Source organism: Pelodiscus sinensis, chromosome 5 (genome assembly GCF_052426305.1).
Source record: "Pelodiscus sinensis isolate ZL-2025 chromosome 5, ASM5242630v1, whole genome shotgun sequence".
In the NCBI taxonomy this organism is placed as follows: domain Eukaryota; kingdom Metazoa; phylum Chordata; order Testudines; family Trionychidae; genus Pelodiscus; species Pelodiscus sinensis.
In genome coordinates, this window is record NC_143056.1 from 132,924,147 (window position 1) to 132,944,664 (window position 20,518).

A 20,518-nucleotide genomic window follows, 5' to 3' on the forward strand; every position below is an offset into this window, starting at 1 on the left:
CACCATGTCTAGGGGTTGTGAGCATCACATTTCTTAGTCCATTGAGACCAAGCTATAGAAAGGGCCTGGGTATTCAAAGACTCCATAATTCAGCTTCGTAACTCTCCCATCAACATAGCATCATATAGACATTGCCGTAAGTCAGAATAAGTCATATTGACTGTAAACTAGTGTATCTTAGACTGACTGGCAGCATTAGCATTGACCACACTCAGAAAGATTCAGGAGGGTACATAGTACACTTGCCTGGTCATTATACAGCAGTGTGGGAGACCCCATTTTCAAATAACTTCTTTCCATCAGATACAGTGATGAATTGGCCTGTGTCTCTCCCACTCACAGGAGGGCTCTAATCATTGGATACAAGGGAAGCAGCAACATCATTGCCTCTTCCACTCCCATCCATTTGCTCAGTCTAAGCCCTTCGTCATCTTTGCTCTACATTGAAAATCCCCTAGAAGGGAAGAAAATGTTCCATTTCCAATTATGTTTAATGTTTCCATCAGCTGAGAAAGACATTTTGGTCCACGGTTTCCATTTGCCAAGTATTTTGGGAATTATCAGATTGGTATCAGATTGAACTTTGAATTTCTTTTTCATTTTTTGTAATCACCTCTTAACTCAAAATTCAATCAATGACCGGACTCTATCCCTTTATCACTAGGGGGACGTCTAAACTACATGGCTCCATCGCTGGAGCCATGTAGATTTGTTGTTTTGACAAAGGCAAATGAAGCCACGATTTAAATGATCGTGGCTTCATTTACATTTACATGGCTGCCGCGCTGAGCCGACAAACAGCTGATCAGCTGTTTGTCCGCTCAGCGCGCTAGTCTGGACGCTCCCCTGCCAACATCAAAGCCCTTTGTCGGCAGCCCCGGTAAACCTCATCCCATGAGGAATAACGGGGCTGCCGACAAAGGGCTTTGATGTTGGCAGGGGAGCGTCCAGACTAGCGCGCTGAGCGGACAAACAGCGGATCAGCTGTTTGTCGGCTCAGCGCGGCAGCCATGTAAATGTAAATGAAGCCGCGATCATTTAAATCGTGGCTTCATTTGCCTTTGCCTGTGTCTAATCTACATGCCTCTGATGACAGAGGCATGTAGTCTAGACACAACCTCACAGTCTCTTCACCCATCCATTCCTTCCACCCCCGTTATTCAGCGTCTAAAATACCACACAACAGTTTAGAGAGGAAGACCAAAAAGAAAGGAAGACCTCATAGCGAATCTGCTGATATTTTATAAGTATTTAGCGATTTTTCTTTCTGTTTAATCTATATGGTAGAGAAACGTATCCCTTTCCATATTACTCCTTATTCAATTCAGTGTGGGATAGCACAAATGAGGAACACACTTGATGCCCTTTCTTAGAAACATTACCCTTGTAAATATTTCTCTTCTTGTTCCTTTAACTTAAAAAAGGGCCACTTTTCTAACCCTCATGCATGAAGAAAACCAGGATCTCTCGCCAATGACCCAATAAAGCACATAGACTGCAGAGAAACGGGTGACTGTGTGAAACACCCTTTGGTTTCGTCATAAGAAATCACACACTTCAAACTTTCAGCTGTATAATGAATCTAGCCTCAGTAAAAAGAAGAGGGGGAAAGATTAGATGGCCTTTTTTCCCCCAGTACCAACGACTGCATTTTTGAAAAGCATGTTACATATATATTTTATGCTCATTTATGTGAAAAAGGTGTCTCCTTGAATTTTGCTGGGGCTGTAACTTAATGAAGTCTTGGTCTCAGCTGGGGCTGGCAGATAATGTTGGAATACAAACAAATGTATAATAATAATAAAATGATCATTGGACACTGCAAAGTGACATTGCAAATATCTAGGAATGTATTTCAGCTATTTTTCTCTCCACCGCTGAATCTGTACTGAGTTTAAGAGGTTTATGAAAGAGTGACAGGTTTATAAATTGCTTTCCACAGGGCGACCTTCATCTCCCTGTTCCTCAGGCTGTAGACGAGGGGGTTCAACAAAGGGATCACCAGTGTGTAGAACAACGAGACTATTTTGTCTGTCTCCATGGAATAGCTGGAGGCGGGACGTAAATACATGAAGAATTGGCTGCCATAGAACATGACAACAACAGTTAAATGACAAGTGCAGGTGGAGAAGGCTTTGCGCCGGCCCTCAGCGGAGCGGATCTGCAGGATGGTGGAGATGATACAGACGTAGGAGAGGAGGATGATCACAAAGCTGCTTACTACAATATAGCACACAGAGACTAACAGCACAATCTCATTGATGCGGGTGTCAGAGCAGGAGAGCGCCACCAATGGGGGGGTTTCACAGAAGAAATGTTCGATAACGTTGGAGCTGCAGAATGACAGCTGGAGTAAAAACCAGATATTTATCACTGAATCAGCCAATGACAACCCATAGACTCCAGCTATCAGCTGGTTACAATGCTGCCTGGACATGGTGAGCGTATAGCGAAGAGGGTTAGAAATGGCCACATACCGGTCATATGCCATCACAGCCAGCAAGAGACACTCAACATCTTGAAAAATGATACCAAAGTATGTTTGTAGATAGCAGCTAGTGTAGGAAATGCTTTTCCTTTCAGATAAGAAATTTTGCAGCATCTGAGGTGCAATTACTGAGGAAAAGCAGAGATCACAGAAAGACAAATTCTGGAGGAAAAAATACATGGGGGTGTGGAGTCGGGGGTCAGTTGTGATTAACAAGATTATTCCCCCATTCCCCACCAGGGTGAGAACATAATTCAGAAGGAACAACCAAAACAGGGGGACCTGTAGCTCTTGACGATCGGTCAGGCCTGAGAGAATGAACTCAGTCACCCCCGAGTGATTTCTCTCTTCCATCTCCTCTGAGCTGGCATCTGGCAGCTACAGGGATGTGGGCATGTGGATGGTTCGGGGAACCTGTCCCTTCTCTGTAATAAAGTAAGTGAAGGAAAATGGAGGTCAGTTTCTTTATAGGTAGCAGTACGGCATCAAGGAACGGCATAGTGCACAGAGCCAGATGTTCACAGCTGATCTTTCTTTTTATTTATCAATTTCACTATACACATACAAGGACATGCAGGTCAATCCTCTCCCTTCCCCACTTCCATCACTAACTTAAGCAGCAACGACTGACCTGTGAGTCTATTGAGAACCACCATCCCAGCGTCACCAGGTTATTGCTTAGCTCAAAAAGGGGTGAGAGTAAATAAGTGTCAATTATTCCACTCTCTTTGGGCAAGAGGAGCCCTGTGGCTCAATATGTCGGTTAGAGGAAAAGCTTGTGTGTTGTAATAATTAAGCTTCCAGTTACCTGGCTGTGTGATTTACATTGGTCTGTATGAACATCCACGGACACATTATGAAAGAAACTAAATTCAGTGATTATGCAGTAGTCTATTGTTTTCAAAACAAAGAGCTTGTTTGTTACCTTTGGAAGTTGCGGATCTGATGATTTTTTTTATGTTGGACATCTTGAAACCTGACAAACACCATCAAGCCCACCTGTGTGGGACTGTGACGCAGAAGAATAGCTCATACTTGCTGACAGCAGAGAGATACATGGCAGTGTTTCTCTATTAATCACCAGTTTGGAGCTTTTGGGAAGATTTATACTGAGATCTGTGACCTATGGGACATGCTCTCTGAAACAACTGGGAATAACTGAGCTCAGAGTGGAATAACACCTAATTAATCCAGTCAGTGAACCAAAGCCCTCCCCAGTGTAACTCGTCCCCTGGGGAGTAATTGTCTCACTCTTTCCTCCTATGTTACTAAACGATGCCATTTCTACCAGAAAAAAACAGCAAGCAAGTGGTCTGGTAGCACTTTATAGACTAAGAAAACATGTAAATGGTACCATGAGCTTACATGGGCATGGCCCTCTTCTTCAGAGGACCAGAGTTATGACTAGGGGATAAGAAAACTCGAAATAAATAGGAAAAGGGGAATGGGAGAGGGAAGAGAAAGATGCTTTGTCGCCTACCCCCCTACCTCTGTACATAAAGTATCAGGAGAAAGGGAGCTAAACCTGAGCGGATAAAGATCAAAGTCAGTAGATAGATTGCTAAGACAGGAATGATAGCATTCAGAAAGTTGTTAGCACCTTCAGTGATAAAAGGTCCACCACACCATATCTTGATTAAGTCCATGAGTAATTGAATTGAATTTGCATGTGTATTGTAATTCCAAGCTTTCCCTGTGTATTTTGTTTGAGGAGATGGCCTGTGACAAGACTGCCACCTTCAGATCTGTGAGATTATGGTTAGGTAAACAAAAACATTCTGCCAAAGGCTTCTGAGTATTTTCTTTACGTATATCCGATTTGTGTCCATTGATTCTTTCCCATAGAGAATGTTCAGTTTGACCAATATATATAGCAGAGGGGCACTATTGGCATTTGATGGTGTAGATCAAATTACTAGATGAGCACTCAAATGACCCTTTGATTTTGTGGCTTGTGTTGTTTGCTCCAGTGATGAATTCCTCAGTGTAGCTACGTGGGCAGAGTTGGCATTTTTTCTGGTTGCAGGGCCGGGTTCCTGGAGGTTTATGATGTGGTTGTGTGGCATGGTTATCAGAAAGAATAAGTTTCAGGTTAGGGGGTTGTCTGTAAGCAAGAATAGGTTTTTCTCCTAAGGCCTCTGAGAGTGAGGGATCATTTTCTAGGATGGGTTAAGATTGTGTATAATGCGTTGGTGGGGTCTGAGTTGTGGACTGTAGGTAACAACATGAGGTGTTCTGTTATTTTCTCTTTTGGGTCTGTCTTGAAGTAGTTCATGTCTGGGTACTTTTTTGGCTCTGTCGATTTGTTTTTTACTTCCCCAGGTGGGTATTTCAATTTTATGAATACTCTGTAAAGATCCTTTAGGTGATTGTCTCTGTCTGTGGGGTTGGAGCAAATCCGGTTGTATCTTAGGGCTTGGCTGTATACAATTGACTGAAAAATGTGTCTGGGATGGCAGCTGGATGCATAAAGGTATGCAAATTCAATTCAATTACCAATGGACTTAATCAAGATATGGCATGGTGACAACTTTCCCCCTCCTTTATTTTGAATTTTCTTATCCCCTAGTCATAACTCCGGTCATCTGAAGAAGAGGGCCGTGCCCACGAAAGCTCATGATACCATCTACATGTTTTCTTAGTCTATAAAGTGCTACCAGACCATTTGCTTGCTGGTTTTTTCTGTAACAGACTCTCTCGGCTACCCCCTGAAATTTCTACCAGAGTTACAGTGTATGAAGTTCCGCGTATATTTCATCCTGAAGTTTTTAGTTGAACCTGGTACTGAGCAGACCTCATAAACAAAGTGAAGGTAGAAACCAAAGTGTTGCAAATCTCATGGGGTCCAACAGATACCCCACCCCGCCATTCTCTTTCATGGCTCTCAAACTCAATGCCACCCTCCCCCAACTCACAGTGGTCAGGATGGACTCTCCTATTGCTGATCTGCCCACAGATATCACTGAGTCCTACAGCCACAGTGTGGGGAGGAGGAAAGTTTGATATTTTCTTGGACATCTGATTATTCCCATGCAAAAGATAATTCCATACCTTGTAATGTATTATTTGAAAAAATTGTAATTTGCTGATCAGCATCATCCTGAGAAACTATATTTGGCAACAATCTATGTGATGCTGTAAAATTCCGCTATGGCGTTATTAACACAAGTTCCCAATTGAGGTTGGCGAAGAGATGGGTCTTAAAGAAAACAATGTCTGCAGTGATTAATTTTGAATTTAAGGAGCAAATAATCATCAAGCAGGAAGAGAAACAACGGAAGGTGAAAAAGGTGAGGAAAACCAGCAGAGAACATCCTTCCCCATAGGCATTTTGTCTCCTTGTTATGAAGAGGAAATATTTGTTAAAGGGGGTGCGAGAGGACGAAAAAGGAAGGGGCAGACATTCCCACTTTTGTCTCTTCTGCTTGAGTCACTTGGGTGTGTCTAGACTACAAAGTTTTTGGAAAAAAGCTTCCCCTACATCTAGATTGCCGCCGCTTTCTATTGAAATTAAATAGAAAGAATGCAGCAGTTTTTTTGACCTGGGTAAACCTCATTTTATGAGGAAGAATGTCTTTTTTTCGAATATGCTCTTTCAAAAATAGTTGTTCTTGAATGCTAATGGGGCTTTTATGAAAGAGAGCATCCAGACAGCCTGTAAGAAGCGATTGTAGTCTAGACGCTCTTTCAAAGGGAGACGTACCCTTTAATAGAAGATATAAAGGAATCATCCGTTAGACTGAGGATGAGTCCTGACCTAAGAACGGTGTTAAATAAGATGGCTAAAATCATGTGGTGTGAAAAACATTTATTTGAATTTCACATCAATTGTTAAATTAGGTATATATTGCATTTTAGCTTCATTTTTCATGAAATTTTGCCTGTCTTCCATGCCTCACAATTTGTACTCACTTAAAATCCATTACTTTCTGGTTAATACATTTGTTTGATTGTTTTATCTGGTCTCTGTGCGCAAATTGCCTGAGAAATTCAGTTATATGCATATTTTTATTGTTAAGGAAATAATGGACAATCTAATCTGAATTGTATAGGAGAGGAGTTGGCAGCAGAAGACGTACATGTCAGGAGGGAAATTGAAGACTCTGGAGTGTGTTGGGGTAACCTTGAAGAAAATCAAGGCTTGTGAGAGCCTGGGTGTAACCAGAGTGTGGGTGGCAGTCTGGAAAGAGATGATCCGGGTCTATCTAGCATGCTGGAAGGTGGTTTAAGAGTGGCCCACCTGGAAGCCACTTCAGCAAGGTATTATAAGGCATACAAAGCTGCAGGCCTGTGTGACACAACTGCCGATTAATCTGAGTTGCGCCCTGGGATGTCACTGGCACCGACCTAGAAATTATCCCAGTATCATCAGAGGTGTGGTTCTCACAGTATTAGATTAATCTGAAAGGGCCAGGTTACCACAGGAAAGGGCCCCTGCACTGATCCATGGCTACAAATGCACAAGCACATTGTGGTTAATACTTGCCACCATTGTAGGTCCACTGATGTCTCTCTCCTTCTTCACTCTGGTGGCAGAAAACCTCCCCCATGTATTAGGCTGATGTTACTCACTGCTATAGGACATATTGGTGTCTCCTTGTCCTATGTGATGCAAATCTCTGAAACCTTGAAGGTTTCATTGTATTAGGAAGAAAATCAGCTTTAGTGTAATCCACTGGGGAGAGGTTTGTATGTAATGCACACAAAGTCATGCTTCCCTGAGCATGAGTAGAAATAACCATGAGTTTTTGTAGTCACAAACGCACACATCTGTCTCTCCACGTCTGTGCCCAGGAAAAAAAATATGTCCCTGCTTCAATTCAAGGAATAATGTTCATAATGCCCTGACATATGGTAGAGAATGTGAGCAAAGGTCTGTAGGGACAATGGGGGAAAGGAGCCTTCCAAAACAGAAGGGAATAGAGAGAGCACTGGGCAAACTGCGGTGCATAGTGACTAAAAAATTGAGGGTGGAAAAAAATGAAATGTTCATAGAATCATAGAACCATAGGGCTGAAAGAGACCTCAGAAGGTCATCGAGTCCAGCCCCCTACTCTAGGCAGGACCATTCCCAACTAAATCAACCCGGCCAGGGCTTTGTCAAGCCGAGACTTAAAAACCTCTAGAGATGGAGACTCCACTACTTCCCTAGGGATCCCATTCCAGTGCTTCACCGCCCTCCAAGTGAAATAGTTTTTCTTAATAGCCAACCTGGACCTTTCCCACCACAGGTTATTGGAGGACCTGTGTAGCTCAGTTCACTGAGAGAAATAAAAGGATTGTTTCAGCAGCTGCAGAAGTGGGCACAGAGCCCTCATTGGAGGCTGGGCAACAAAGGGAAAAAATGAGGGCTGTCAAGGGGGAGGCTGCCTCACTCCGGCATTGAAAGTGTTCAAAGCAGGGCAAAGGGAGCATAGACATGCCCTTGATCTAGCTCTCTGTAATTTGGGGCTCAGTTCCTGGCTCAATAGCAGACCTCTTGTGTGACCTTGAAGCAAGACATTTACTTTCTCTGTGCCTCAGCTGCGTATTTGAGAAAGGGAGATACAACAGTGCTACTTAACATGGAAGTGATGTCAATAAACACAATAATCATTTTGAGGTACTTGGAAGCACGTCATTGATGAGGGCCACGGAAGGTCCTACAAAGAAGTGGAGTTACTCCCACTGAGGGATGGGCAAAGGGAGGCAGAAAGAATATAAGAGCCACATTTTCTTACTTCTTCATACGCTCCCTGTAATAATGGATTCTTTTGAAAATGTTTCCTCCTATAGTTGGAAAGAGACGAGGCAACTACATATTGAGCAGACTGGCAGGTTTTTTTTTTTAATTCAGTCAATTCCCATATTTTAATTTTCCATCATTCAATATAGATAGAAGAAATAAAGTTGCAACCACAAATAGTCAATTAAAAGAATCATTTACAGTGAGCAGAATTCAATGGGAGCATGGGAGGAAGAATCTATTTACCGTTACTTTTAGTATCAGCAAATACTGGAACATCTTATCAACTCTTTAGTGTTCACTATAGAAGCTAAAAATCTCAAAGTCTAGGAGTTGGGAGCATCACGTTTCTTAGCGCAGTAACACCAACCTATACAAAGGATCTGGGAATTCATTGGCTCCATAATTCAGTTCAATAAGTCTTCTGTCAGCGTAGCATCATGTGGACACTTCTGTAGATCAGATTAAGTTAAGTTGACTTCAAACTAGTGCACCTTAGATTGACTGGCAGCAGCAGCATAGACCAACCCTAGAAAATTTGATCTCTGCTGGGGCATGTAGACCTAATTGAAATACAAATTTATCATAGTAACAACATGTTCATGAACAATGCTATCATGGGACACTGCAAAATGACATTGCAATTGGCTGGGAATGGAATACAACTGTTTTGCTCACCACTGTTGAATCTGTACAGAGTTAAAGAGATTTAAGCATGAGAGAAAGGTTTCTGTATTGCTTTCTGCAGGGCGCCCTTCACCTCCTTGTTCCTCAGGCTGTAGATGATGGGGTTCAACATGGGGATCACCACTGTGTAGAACACTGAGGCTATTTTGTCTGTTTCCATGGAATAGCTGGAGGTAGGACGTAAATACATGAAGAGTTGGCTGCCATGGAACATGGCCACCGCTGTCAAGTGACAAGTGCAGGTGGAGAAGGCTTTGCGCCGGCCCTCGGCGGAGCGGATTTGTAGGATGGTGGAGATGATACAGACATAGGAGAGGAGGATGGTTACAATGCTGAACACTGTAGTGTAGCATACAGAGGCAAACAGTACAATCTCATTGATGTGGGTGTCAGAGCAGGAGAGCGCCAGCAGTGGGGGTGTGTCACAGAAGAAATTTTTCATAACGTTGGAGCTGCAGAATGACAGCCGGAGTGAAAAGCAGATGATTATCGTTGCATCAGCCAATGCCACCCCATAGACTCCAGCCATCAGCAGGTTACAACACTTCCTGGACATGGTGAGCGTATAGTGCAGTGGGTTAGAAATGGCCACATAACGGTCATACGCCATCACAGCCAGCAAGAGACACTCAACATCTTGAAAAATGATACCAAAGTACATTTGTAAATAGCAACCAGCGTACGAAATGCTTTTCTTTTCAGATAAGAAATTTTGCAGCATCTTAGGGGCACTTACTGAGGAACAACAGATATCACAAAAAGACAAATTCTGGAGGAAAAAGTACATGGGCGTGTGGAGTCGGGGATCAATTGTGATTAACAAGATCATCCCCCCATTTCCCAATACGGTGATAATATAAATCAGTAGGAACAAAATAAAGAGAGGGACCTGCAATTCCAGACGATCCGTCAATCCAGAGAGAATGAATTCAGATACCCATGAGCGATTTCCTTCTTCCATCTCCTCTGAGCAGAGATCAGGCAGCTACAGAAATGTTGCCACTGCGGTACAGGGGATGGTGACTCACGAAATCTTACCCTTTGCTGTAATGAAGAAAGCGAAGAAAAATGAAGATTGGTTTCTTATTGGACGCAAGTACAATCTCAGGGAAGGACTTTGTTCACGGAGCCATAGCTTGACAACTGGTGATTCCATTTCTTTGATCAATTTCACTGTACGCATACAAGGACATGCAGGTTAATCATCCCCCTGGTCATTAATTTAAGCAGCAAAGACTCTTGTGAGTCTAGCGTCAACTACCATCCCAAGTGTGACAAGATTATTGCTTAGCTCAAGATTGGGTGAGAGCAAATGATTATAAATCTTTCTATTTCTCTTTCGCAAGAGCAGCCCTGTGGCTCAAAATATCGCTTTGAGGAAAAGCTTGTGTGCTGTAATAATTAAGTGTCCAGGCATCTGACTCTCTAATGTACTTTGGTCTGAATGAAAACCCAGACACTTTCTGAAAGACACTAAATTCAGTGATTGTGCAGTAACCTATTTTTTCCAAGCAAAGAGCTTGTTCTGTTCCCTCCTGGGAAAGCAGCTGAGATGAATTATTTTTAAGTTCTGGAGATTTTGAAACCTGTACCTGCCAAACACCATCAAGTTCATCTGTGTGTGACTATGATGCAGGAGAATAGCCTGTACCGGCTGACAGCAGAGAGAGACGTGGGGGTGTTTCCCCATTGACAGAAACTGCCTGTTTAGAGCTTTTGGAAACTTTTATACCCAGATCTGTGATCTATGGGACATGCTCCCTGAAACAACAGGGAATAGCTGAGCTCAGAGTGGAATAACACCTAATTAATCCATTCAGTGAACCAAAGCCCTCCCCAGGGTAATACGTGCCCATAGGAGTAATTGTCTCACTCTTTCCTCCTGTGTTTCCAAATGATGCAATTTCTACCAGAGTTACAGTGTATGAAGTTCAGGTTATACTTCATCCTGAAGTTTTTAGTTTAACCGGGTACTAAGCAGACCTCATCAACAAAGGGCATGAATGCAGGAATGATAGCATTCAGAAAGTTGTTAGCACCTTCAGTGATAAAAGGTCCACCACACCATATCTTGATTAAGTCCATGAGTAATTGAATTGAATTTGCATATATATTGTAATTCCAAGCTTTCCCTTTGTATTTGGTTTGAGGAGATGGCCTGTGACAAGACTGCCACCTTCAGATCTGTGAGATTATGGATAGGTAAACAAAAACGTTCTGCCACTGGCTTCTGAGTATTTTCTTTACGTATATCCAATTTGTGTCCATTGATTCTTTCCCATAGAGAACGTTCAGTTTGACCAATATATATAGTAGAGGGGCACTATTGGCATTTGATGGCGTAGATCAAATTACTAGATGAGCAGTCAAATGACCCTTTGATTTTGTGGCTTCTGTTGTTTGCTCCAGTGATGAATTCCTCAGTGTAGCTATGTGGGCAGACTTGGCATCTTTTCTGGTTGCAGGGCCGGGTTCCTGGAGGTTTATGATGTGGTTGTGTGGCATGGTTATCCAAAAAAATGTGTTTCAGGTTAGGGGGTTGTCTGTAAGCAAGAATAGGTTTTTCTCCTAACACCTCTGAGAGTGAGGGATCATTTTCTAGGATGGGTTGTAGATTGTGTATAATTCGTTGGTGGGGTCGGAGTTGTGGACTGTAGGTAATAACAGGAGGAGTTCTGTTATTTTCTCTTTTGGGTCTGTCTTGAAGTAGTTCATGTCTGGGTACTTTTTTGGCTCTGTCAATTTGTTTTTTCACTTCTCCAGGTGGGTATCTCAGTTTTATGAACACTCTGTAAAGATCCTTTAGGTGATTGTCTCTGTCTGTGGGGATGGAGCAAATCCGGTTGTATCAATGGGCTTGGCTGTATACAATCGACTGAAAAATGTGTCTGGGATGGGAGCTGGATGCATGAAGGCATGCAAATTCAATTCAATTACTAATGGACTTAATCAAGATATGGCATGGTGACAACTTTCTCCCCCTCCCATTTATTTCGAGTTTTCTTATCCCCTAGTCATAACTCCGGTCATCTGAAGAAGAGGGCCGTGCCCACGAAAGCTCATGATACCATCTACATGTTTTCTTAGTCTATAAAGTGCTACCAGACCATTTGCTTGCTGGTTTTTTCTGTAACAGACTCTCTCGGCTACCCCCTGAAATTTCTGCCAGAGTTACAGTGTATGAAGTTCAGGGTATATTTCATCCTGAAGTTTTTAGTTGAACCTGGTACTGAGCAGAGCTCATAAACAAAGTGAAGGTGGAAACCAAAGTGTTGCAAATCTCATGGGGTCCAACAGATACCCCACCCCGCCATTCTCTTTCATAGCTCTCAAACTCAATGCCATCCTCCCCCAACACACTGTACAGGATGGACTCTCCTATTGCTGATCTGCCCACAGATATCACTGAGTCCTACAGCCACAGTGTGGGGAGGAGGAAAGTTTGATATTTTCTTGGACATCTGATTATTCCCATGCAAAAGATAATTCCATACCTTGTAATGTGTTATTTGAAAAAATGATAATTTGCTGATCAGCATCATCCTGAGAAACTATATTTTGCAACAATCTATGTGATGCTGTAAAATTCCGCTATGGTATTATTAACACAAGTTCCCAATTGAGGTTGGCGAAGAGATGTGTCTTAAACAAAACAATGTCTGCTATGATAAATTTTGAATGTAAGGAGCAAATAATCATCAAGCGGGAAGAGAAACAACGGAAGGTGAAAAAGGTGAGGAAAACCAGCAGGGAACATCCTTCCACATAGACATTTTGTCTCCTTGTTATGAAGAGGAAATATTTGTTAAAGGGGGTGCGAGAGGACTAAAAAGGAAGGGGCAGACATTCTCACTTTTGGCTCTTCTGCTTGAGTCACTTGGGTGTGTCGAGACTACAGAGTTTTTTGAAAAAAGTGGCCTTTTTTCAAAAAAGCTTCCCCTACATCTAGACTGCTGCCGCTTTCTATTGAAATTAAATAGAAAGAACGCAGCCATTTTTTTGACTGGGGTAAACCTCACTTTATGAGGAAGAATGTCTTTTTTCGAATATGCTCTTTCAAAATGTTGTTCTTGAATGCAAATGGGGCTTTTTTGAAAGAAAGCATCCAGATTGCCTGAAAGAAGTGATTGTAGTCTAGACGCTCTTTCGAAGGGAGACGTACCCTTTAATAGAAGATATACAGGAATGATCCGTTAGACTGAGGACGAGTCCTGACCTAAGAACAGTGTTAAATAAGATGGCTAAAATCATGTGGTGTGAAAAACATTTATTTGAATTTCACATCAGTTGTTAAATTAGGTATATATTGCATTTTAGCTTCATTTTTCATGAAGTTTTGCCTGTCTTCCATGCCTCACAATTTGTACTCACTTAAAATCCATTACTTGCTGGTTAATACATTTGTTTGATTGTTTTATCTGATCTCTGCATGCAAATTACCTGAGAAATTCAGTTCTATGCATATTTGTACTGTTAAGGAAATAATGGACAATCTAATCTGTATTGTCTAGGAGAGGAGTTAGCAGCAGAAGACGTACATGTCAGGAGGGAAATTGAAGACTGTGGAGTGTGTTGGGGTAACTTTGAAGAAAACCAAGGCTTGTGAGAGCCTGGGTGTAACCAGAGTGTGGGTGGCAGTCTGGAGAGAGATGATCTGGCTCTATCTAGCATGCTGGAAGGTAGTTTAAGAGTGGCCCACCTGGAAGCCACTTCAGCAAGGTATTATAAGGCATACAAAGCTGCAGGCCTGTGTGACACAATTGCTGATTAATCTGAGTTGCGCCCTGGGATGTCACTGGCACCGACCTAGAAATTATCCCAGTATCATCAGAGGTGTGGTTCTCACAGTATTAGATTAATCTGAAAGGGCCAGGTTACCACAGGAAAGGGCCCCTGCACTGATCCATCGCTACAAATGCACAAGCACATTGTGGTCAATATCTGCCACCATTGTAGGTCCATTGATGTCTCTCTCCTTCTTCACTCGGGTAGCAGAAAACCTCCCCCATGTATTAGGCTGATGTTACTCACTGCTATAGGACACATTGGTGTCTCCTTGTCCTATGTGATGCAAATCTCTGAAATCTTGAAGGTTTCATTGTATTAGGAAGAAAATCAGCTTTAGTGTAATCCATTGGGGAGAGGTTTGCATGTAATGCACACGAAGTCTTGTTTCCCTAAGCATGAGTAGAAATAACCATGAGTTTCTGTAGTCACAAACGCACACATCTGTCACTCCATGTCTGTGCCCAGGAAAAAAAAATATGTCCCTGCTTCAATTCAAGGAATAATGTTCATAATGCCATTATATATGGTAGAGAATGTGAGCAAAGGTCTGTAGGGACAGTGCGGGGAAGGAGCCTTCCAATATAGAAGGGAATAGAGAGAGGACTGGCCAAACTGTGATGCATAGTGACTAAAAAACTGAGGGTGGAAAAAAATGAAATGTTCATAGAATCATAGAACCATAGGGCTGAAAGAGACCTCAGAAGATCATCAAGTCCAGCCCCCTGCTATAGGCAGGACCAATTCCAACTAAATCAACCCAGCCAGGGCTTTGTCAAGCTGAGACTTAAACACCTGTAGGGATGGAGACTCCACTACTTCCCTAGGGAACCCATTCCAGTGCTTCACTATCCTCCTAGGCTACGTCTACACTGGCCCCTTTTCCGGAAGGGGCATGTAAATTTCATGAGTCGTAGTAGGGAAATGCGTGGGGGATTTAAATATCCCCCGCGGCATTTAAATAAAAATGTCCGCCGCTTTTTTCCGGCTTTTAAAAAAGCCGGAAAAGAGCGTCTACACTGGCCCCGATCCTCCGGAAAAAGTGCCCTTTTCCAGAATAAGATCCTCCGGAAAAGGGCACTTTTTCCGGAGGATCGGGGCCAGTGTAGACGCTCTTTTCCGGCTTTTTTAAAAGCCGGAAAAAAGCGGCGGACATTTTTATTTAAATGCCGTGGGGGATATTTAAATCCCCCGCGCATTTCCCTACTACGACTCATGAAATTTACATGCCCCTTCCGGAAAAGGGGCCAGTGTAGACGTAGCCGTAGTGAAATAGTCTTTCTTAATAGCCAACCTGGACCTTTCCCACCACAGGTTTTTGGAGGACCGGTGTAGCTCAGCTCACTGAGAAAAAAAAAGGATTGTTTCAGCAGCTGCAGAAGTGGGCACAGAGCCCTCATTGGAGGCTGGGCAACAAAGGGAAAAAATGAGGGCTGTCAAGCGGTAGGCTGCCTCACTCCAGCATTGAAAGTGTTCAAAGCAGGGCAAAGAGAGTGTAGACATGCCCTTGATCTAGCTCTCTGTAATTTGGGGCTCAGTTCCTGGCTCAATAGCAGACCTCTTGTGTGACCTTGAAGCAAGACATTTACTTTCTCTGTACCTCAGCTGTGTATTTGAGGAAGGGAGATACAACAGTGCTACTTAACATGGAAGTGATGTCAATAAATACAATAATCATTTTGAGGTACTTGGAAGCACGTCATTGATGAGGGCAAAGGAAGGTTCTACAAAGAAGTGGAGTTACTCCCACTGAGAGATGGGCAAAGGGAGGCAGAAAGAATATAAGAGCCATATTTTCTTACTTCTCCATAGGCTCCCTGTAATAATGGATTCTTTTGAAAATGTTTCCTCCTATAGTTGGAAAGAGACGAGGCAACTACATATTGAGCAGACTGGCAGGTATTTTTTTTAATTCAGTCAATTCCCATATTTTAATTTTCCATCATTCAATATAGATAGCATAAATAAAGTTGCAACCACAAATAGTCAATTAAAAGAATCATTTACAGTGATCAGAATTCAATGGGAGCATGGGAGGAAGAATCTATTTACCGTTACTTTTAGTATCAGCAAATACTGGAACATCTTATCAACTCTTTAGAGTTCACTATAGAAGCTAAAAATCGCAAAGTCTAAGAGTTGTGAGCATCACATTTCTTAGTGCAGTAACACCAACCTATACAAAGGATCTGGGAATTCATTGGCTCCATAATTCAGTTCCATAACTCTTCTGTCAGCGTAGCATCATGTGGACACTGCTGTAGATCAGATTAAGTTATGTTGTCTTCAAACTAGTGCACCTTAGATTGACTGGCAGCAGCAGCATAGACCAACCCTAGAAAATTTTGATCTCTGCTGGGGCCTGTAGACCTAATTGGAATACAAATTTATCATAGTAACAACATGTTCATGAACAATGCTATCATGGGACACTGCAAAATGACATTGCAATTGCCTGGGAATGGAATACAACTGTTTTGCTCACCACTGTTGAATCTGTACAGAGCTAAAGAGATTTAAGCACAAGAGAAAGGTTTATGTATTGCTTTCTGCAGAGCGCCCTTCACCTCCTTGTTCCTCAGGCTGTAGATAATGGGGTTCAACATGGGGATCACCACCGTGTAGAACACTGAGGCTATTTTGTCTGTTTCCATGGAATAGCTGGAGGTAGGACGTAAATACATGAAGAGCTGGCTGCCATGGAACATGGCCACCGCTGTCAAGTGACAAGTGCAGGTGGAGAAGGCTTTGCGCCGTCCTTCGGCAGAGCGGATCTGTAGGATGGTGAAGATGACACAGACATAGGAGAGGAGGATGGTCACGATGCTGAACACTGTAGTGTAGCATACAGAGACTAACAGCACAATCTCAATTATGTGGGTGTCAGAGCAGGAGAGCGCCAGCAGTGGGGGTGTGTCACAGAAGAAATTTTTCATAACGTTGGAGCTGCAGAATGACAGCCTGAGTGAAAAGTAGATGAGTATCGCTGAATCAGCCAATGCCACCCCATAGACTCCAGCCATCAGCTGGTTACAACGCTGTCTCGATATAGTGAGGGTATAGTGGAGTGGGTTAGAAATGGCCACATAACGGTCATACGCCATCACAGCCAGCAAGAGACACTCAACATCTTGAAAAATGATACCGAAGTACATTTGTAAATAGCAACCAGTGTACGAAATGCTTTTCTTCTCAGATAAGAAATTTTGCAGCATCTTAGGGACACTTACTGAGGAATAACTGATATCACAAAAAGACAAATTCTGGAGGAAAAAGTACATGGGCGTGTGGAGTCGGGGGTCAATTGTGATTAACAAGATCATCCCCCCATTTCCCATCAGGGTGATAATATAAATCAGTAGGAACAAAATAAAGAGAGGGACCTGCAATTCTAGACGATCCGTCAATCCAGAGAGAATGAACTCAGACACCCATGAGCGATTTCCTTCTTCCATCTCCTCTGAGCAGAGATCAGGCAGGTACAGAAATGTCGCCAGTGCGGTAGGAGGGATGGTGACTCAGGAAAATTTATCCTTTCCTGTAATGAAGAAAGTGAAGAAAAATGAAGATCGGTTTCTTATTGGACGCAAGTACATTCCCAGGGAAGGATTTTGTCCACAGAGCCATAGCTTGACAACTGGTGATTCCATTTTTTTGATCAATTTCACTGTACACATACAAGGACATGCAGGTTAATCATCCCCCCGGTCATTAATTTAAGCAGGACAGACTGTCTTGTGAGTCTAGTGTCAACTACCATCCCAGTGTGACAAGATTATTGCTTAGCTCAAGATTGGTTGAGAGCAAATGATTATAAATCTTTCTCTTGCTCAAGAGCAGCTCTGTGGCTCAAAATATCGCTTCGAGGAAAAGCTTGTGTGCTGTAATAATTAAGTGTCCAGGCATCTGACTCTCTAATGTACTTTGGTCTGTATGAAAACCCAGACACTTTCTGAAAGACACTAAATTCAGTGATTGTGCAGTAACCTATTTTTTCCAAGCAAAGAGCTTGTTCAGTTCCCTCCTGGGAAAGCAGTTGAGATAAGTTATTTTTAAGTTCTGGAGATCTTGAAACCTGTACCTGCCAAACACCATCAAGTTCATCTGTGTGTGACTATGATGCAGGAGAATAGCATGTACCGGCTGACAGCAGAGAGAGACGTGGGGGTGTTTCCCCATTGACAGAAACTGCCTGTTTAGAGCTTTTGGAAACTTTTATACCCAGATCTGTGATCTATGGGACATGCTCCCTGAAACAACAGGGAATAGCTGAGCTCAGAGTGGAATAACATCTAATTAATCCATTCAGTGAACCAAAGCCCTCCCCAGGGTAATACGTGCCCATAGGAGTAATTGTCTCACTCTTTCCTCCTGTGTTTCTAAATGATGCAATTTCTACCAGAGTTACAGTGTATGAAGTTCAGGTTATACTTCATCCTGAAGTTTTTAGTTTAACCAGGTACTAAGCAGACCTCATCAACAAAGGGCAGATGTAAACCAAAGTCTTGCAGATCCCATGAGGTCTTACAGATATACCAACTCACCATTCTCTTTCATGGCTCCCAGACTCAATGTGTTCCCCCCAATACACTGTACAGGATGGTCTCTCCTCTTTCTGATCTACTCACAACATCACCGAGTCCCACAGCCACAGTTTGGATTGGAGGAATGTTTGACATTTTGATGGAAATCTGATTATTCCCATGCAAAAGACAATTCCATAGTAATAGATGAAAAGCCTTGATTTTGAAATAATCGCCTTCAGGTCCAATTAATAAGTGGAGCATCCACCCCACTTGCTTTTTTTGAAATTTGTACTCCAGGTTTTCTCAAAGAAGAATGCCAATTTCAAAATAATTATTCTCAAATATCAGAAGTGTGCATGCTCTGGCATCACTATTGCAAAATAACTACTCCCTGGAGTAATTCACATCAATTACTCCACAGTGCTTTCTGTGGCTCTAAGTCAAGGTACAGTGTTCACGGTGATGGAGCTTGTCTCAGACTCATTTGTATTGTGGAGACAGTATTTCTATTTTGTTATTCTGGGAGTTATAAAATCTATTTGAGTTATTTTGAAATAGTTTCCTAGTGTAGACATGCCCTCAGAATAAAATGAAGAGCCCCATGGCTCTGTAGGGCATGTCTAAACTAACAAAGAAGTTCAAAATTACTAAAATTGACTTATTAGCACCTGATTTAACAAAATCAAAGTGGACTGAGGAGTCCATGTACCACATGGAAGGGCCCAAGTACTGATCTATGGCTACACATGCACAAGCTGTATGGCTACACATGCCCAGTGGTGGGGGAGGGATAGCTCAGTGCTTTGCGCATTGGCTTGCTAAACCTAGGGTTATGAGTTCAATCCTTGCGGAGACTGATTTGGGGCAAAAATTTGTCAGGAATGGTACTTGGTCCTGCTGTGAAGACAGGGGACTGGACTTGACTTGATGACCTCAAGGTCCCTTCCAATCCTAGGAGATAGGCAATCTCCATTCATTTACTTTAAGGACACTGTGATCATATGCTGTCTCTAAGGAGAGCCATTGCAGAACCAGTGATGTCCCCTTCTTTCTCCACAGTGGTAGCAGAAAACCTCCCCCATGAGTGTGCTATTCCTGGCTGGGTATTATTCTGTGCTACAGGGCACATTGGTGTCCTCTTTCCCCATGTGATGCAAATCTCTGAAACCTTCAAGGTTTGATTGTATTAGTGGGAAAATCAGCTTTTGTATAATCCATAGGGGAGGGTTTTGCATATAATACAAAGTCATGCTTCCCTGAGCAGCAATAGAAACAAACAAGGGCGGTCAATCTCTGTATTCAGAAACTCACACATGTCACTCTATGTCTGTGGCCAGGAAAAAAAACTATATCCCTTCTTCAAGTCTAGGAGTCATGTCCATAATGCCATTGCATATAGTGGAGAATGCGGGCACTTGTGTGTATGGTAGCCCCCTTCCAATACAGAAGAGAATTGAGATAGGACCAGGAAAACTGGTACAAAGTGAGTGAAAAATGGAGGGTGTAAAAAGTAAGTGGGAATATTATTGGAGGGCCTCTGTAACTCAGTTTACTGAGCAGAAAAGGGAGCTGTTCCACCCACTGCAGGGGTAAGCACAGAGACCTCATTGGAGGCCAGGCAAAAAAGTCTAAGATAAGTGCTCTCAAGGGGGAGACTGTGTGGTGGGAGAGGTTGCCTCACACCAGCAAGGAAAGGGTTAAAAGCAGAGCAGAGTGAGTGTAGACATGCCTTTGGTCTAGTGCTCTGTAATTTCGGGCTCAGTTCCTGGCTCAATAGCAGACCTCTCATGTGACCTTGAAGCAAGACATTTATTTTCTCTGTGCCTTAGCTCTTCATTTGTGAAAGGGAGATACGACAGCGCTACCTAAGACGGAAGTTATATCAATAAAGACAATAATCATTTTGAGGTGCTCGGAAGCGCTTCATTGATGAGGGCCACAGAAGGGCCTACAAACAAGTAGAGTTACTCCCATTGAGAGGTGGAAAGAATATAAGATCCACATTTTCTTACTTCTGCCTGGATTAACGGAGTCTCTTGAAAATGCTGCCTCCTGTAATTGGAATGAGAAGAGGCAACTACATAGTGATCAGACTGTCAGGATTTTTATTTCAGACCATTCCCATATGTTTAATTCCCCCATCGTTAAGTGTGGACACTAAAAATAAAGTTGCCACCACAAACCTTCATTTAAAAAAATATTTACAGGGACTGGAAGCTGGGGGGCGGGAAAGGATACCTCAGTAGTTTGAGCATTAGCCTGCTAAACCCAGGGTTGTGAGTTCAATCCTTGTAGAGGCCATTTAGG

General features: G+C 42.7%; 3 protein-coding genes across 3 annotated transcripts; all 3 read right to left on the reverse strand.

The window, feature by feature from the left end:
* Positions 1–1,903: 1,903 nt before the first annotated feature.
* LOC102445176 (olfactory receptor 5AR1-like) lies at positions 1,904–2,842 on the reverse strand. Its single transcript, XM_025188317.3, has one exon. It carries the CDS (start codon positions 2,840–2,842, stop codon positions 1,904–1,906), a length of 939 nt encoding a protein of 312 aa, XP_025044102.2.
* A 6,080-nt stretch (positions 2,843–8,922) lies between these two features.
* Positions 8,923–9,861, reverse strand: LOC142829347 (olfactory receptor 5AR1-like). Its single transcript, XM_075928837.2, has one exon. The coding sequence runs from the start codon at positions 9,859–9,861 to the stop codon at positions 8,923–8,925; it is 939 nt and encodes a 312-aa protein (XP_075784952.2).
* Positions 9,862–16,201: 6,340 nt separating this feature from the next.
* LOC102461751 (olfactory receptor 5AP2-like) lies at positions 16,202–17,140 on the reverse strand. Its single transcript, XM_006133162.3, has one exon. The coding sequence runs from the start codon at positions 17,138–17,140 to the stop codon at positions 16,202–16,204; it is 939 nt and encodes a 312-aa protein (XP_006133224.3).
* Positions 17,141–20,518: the final 3,378 nt, after the last annotated feature.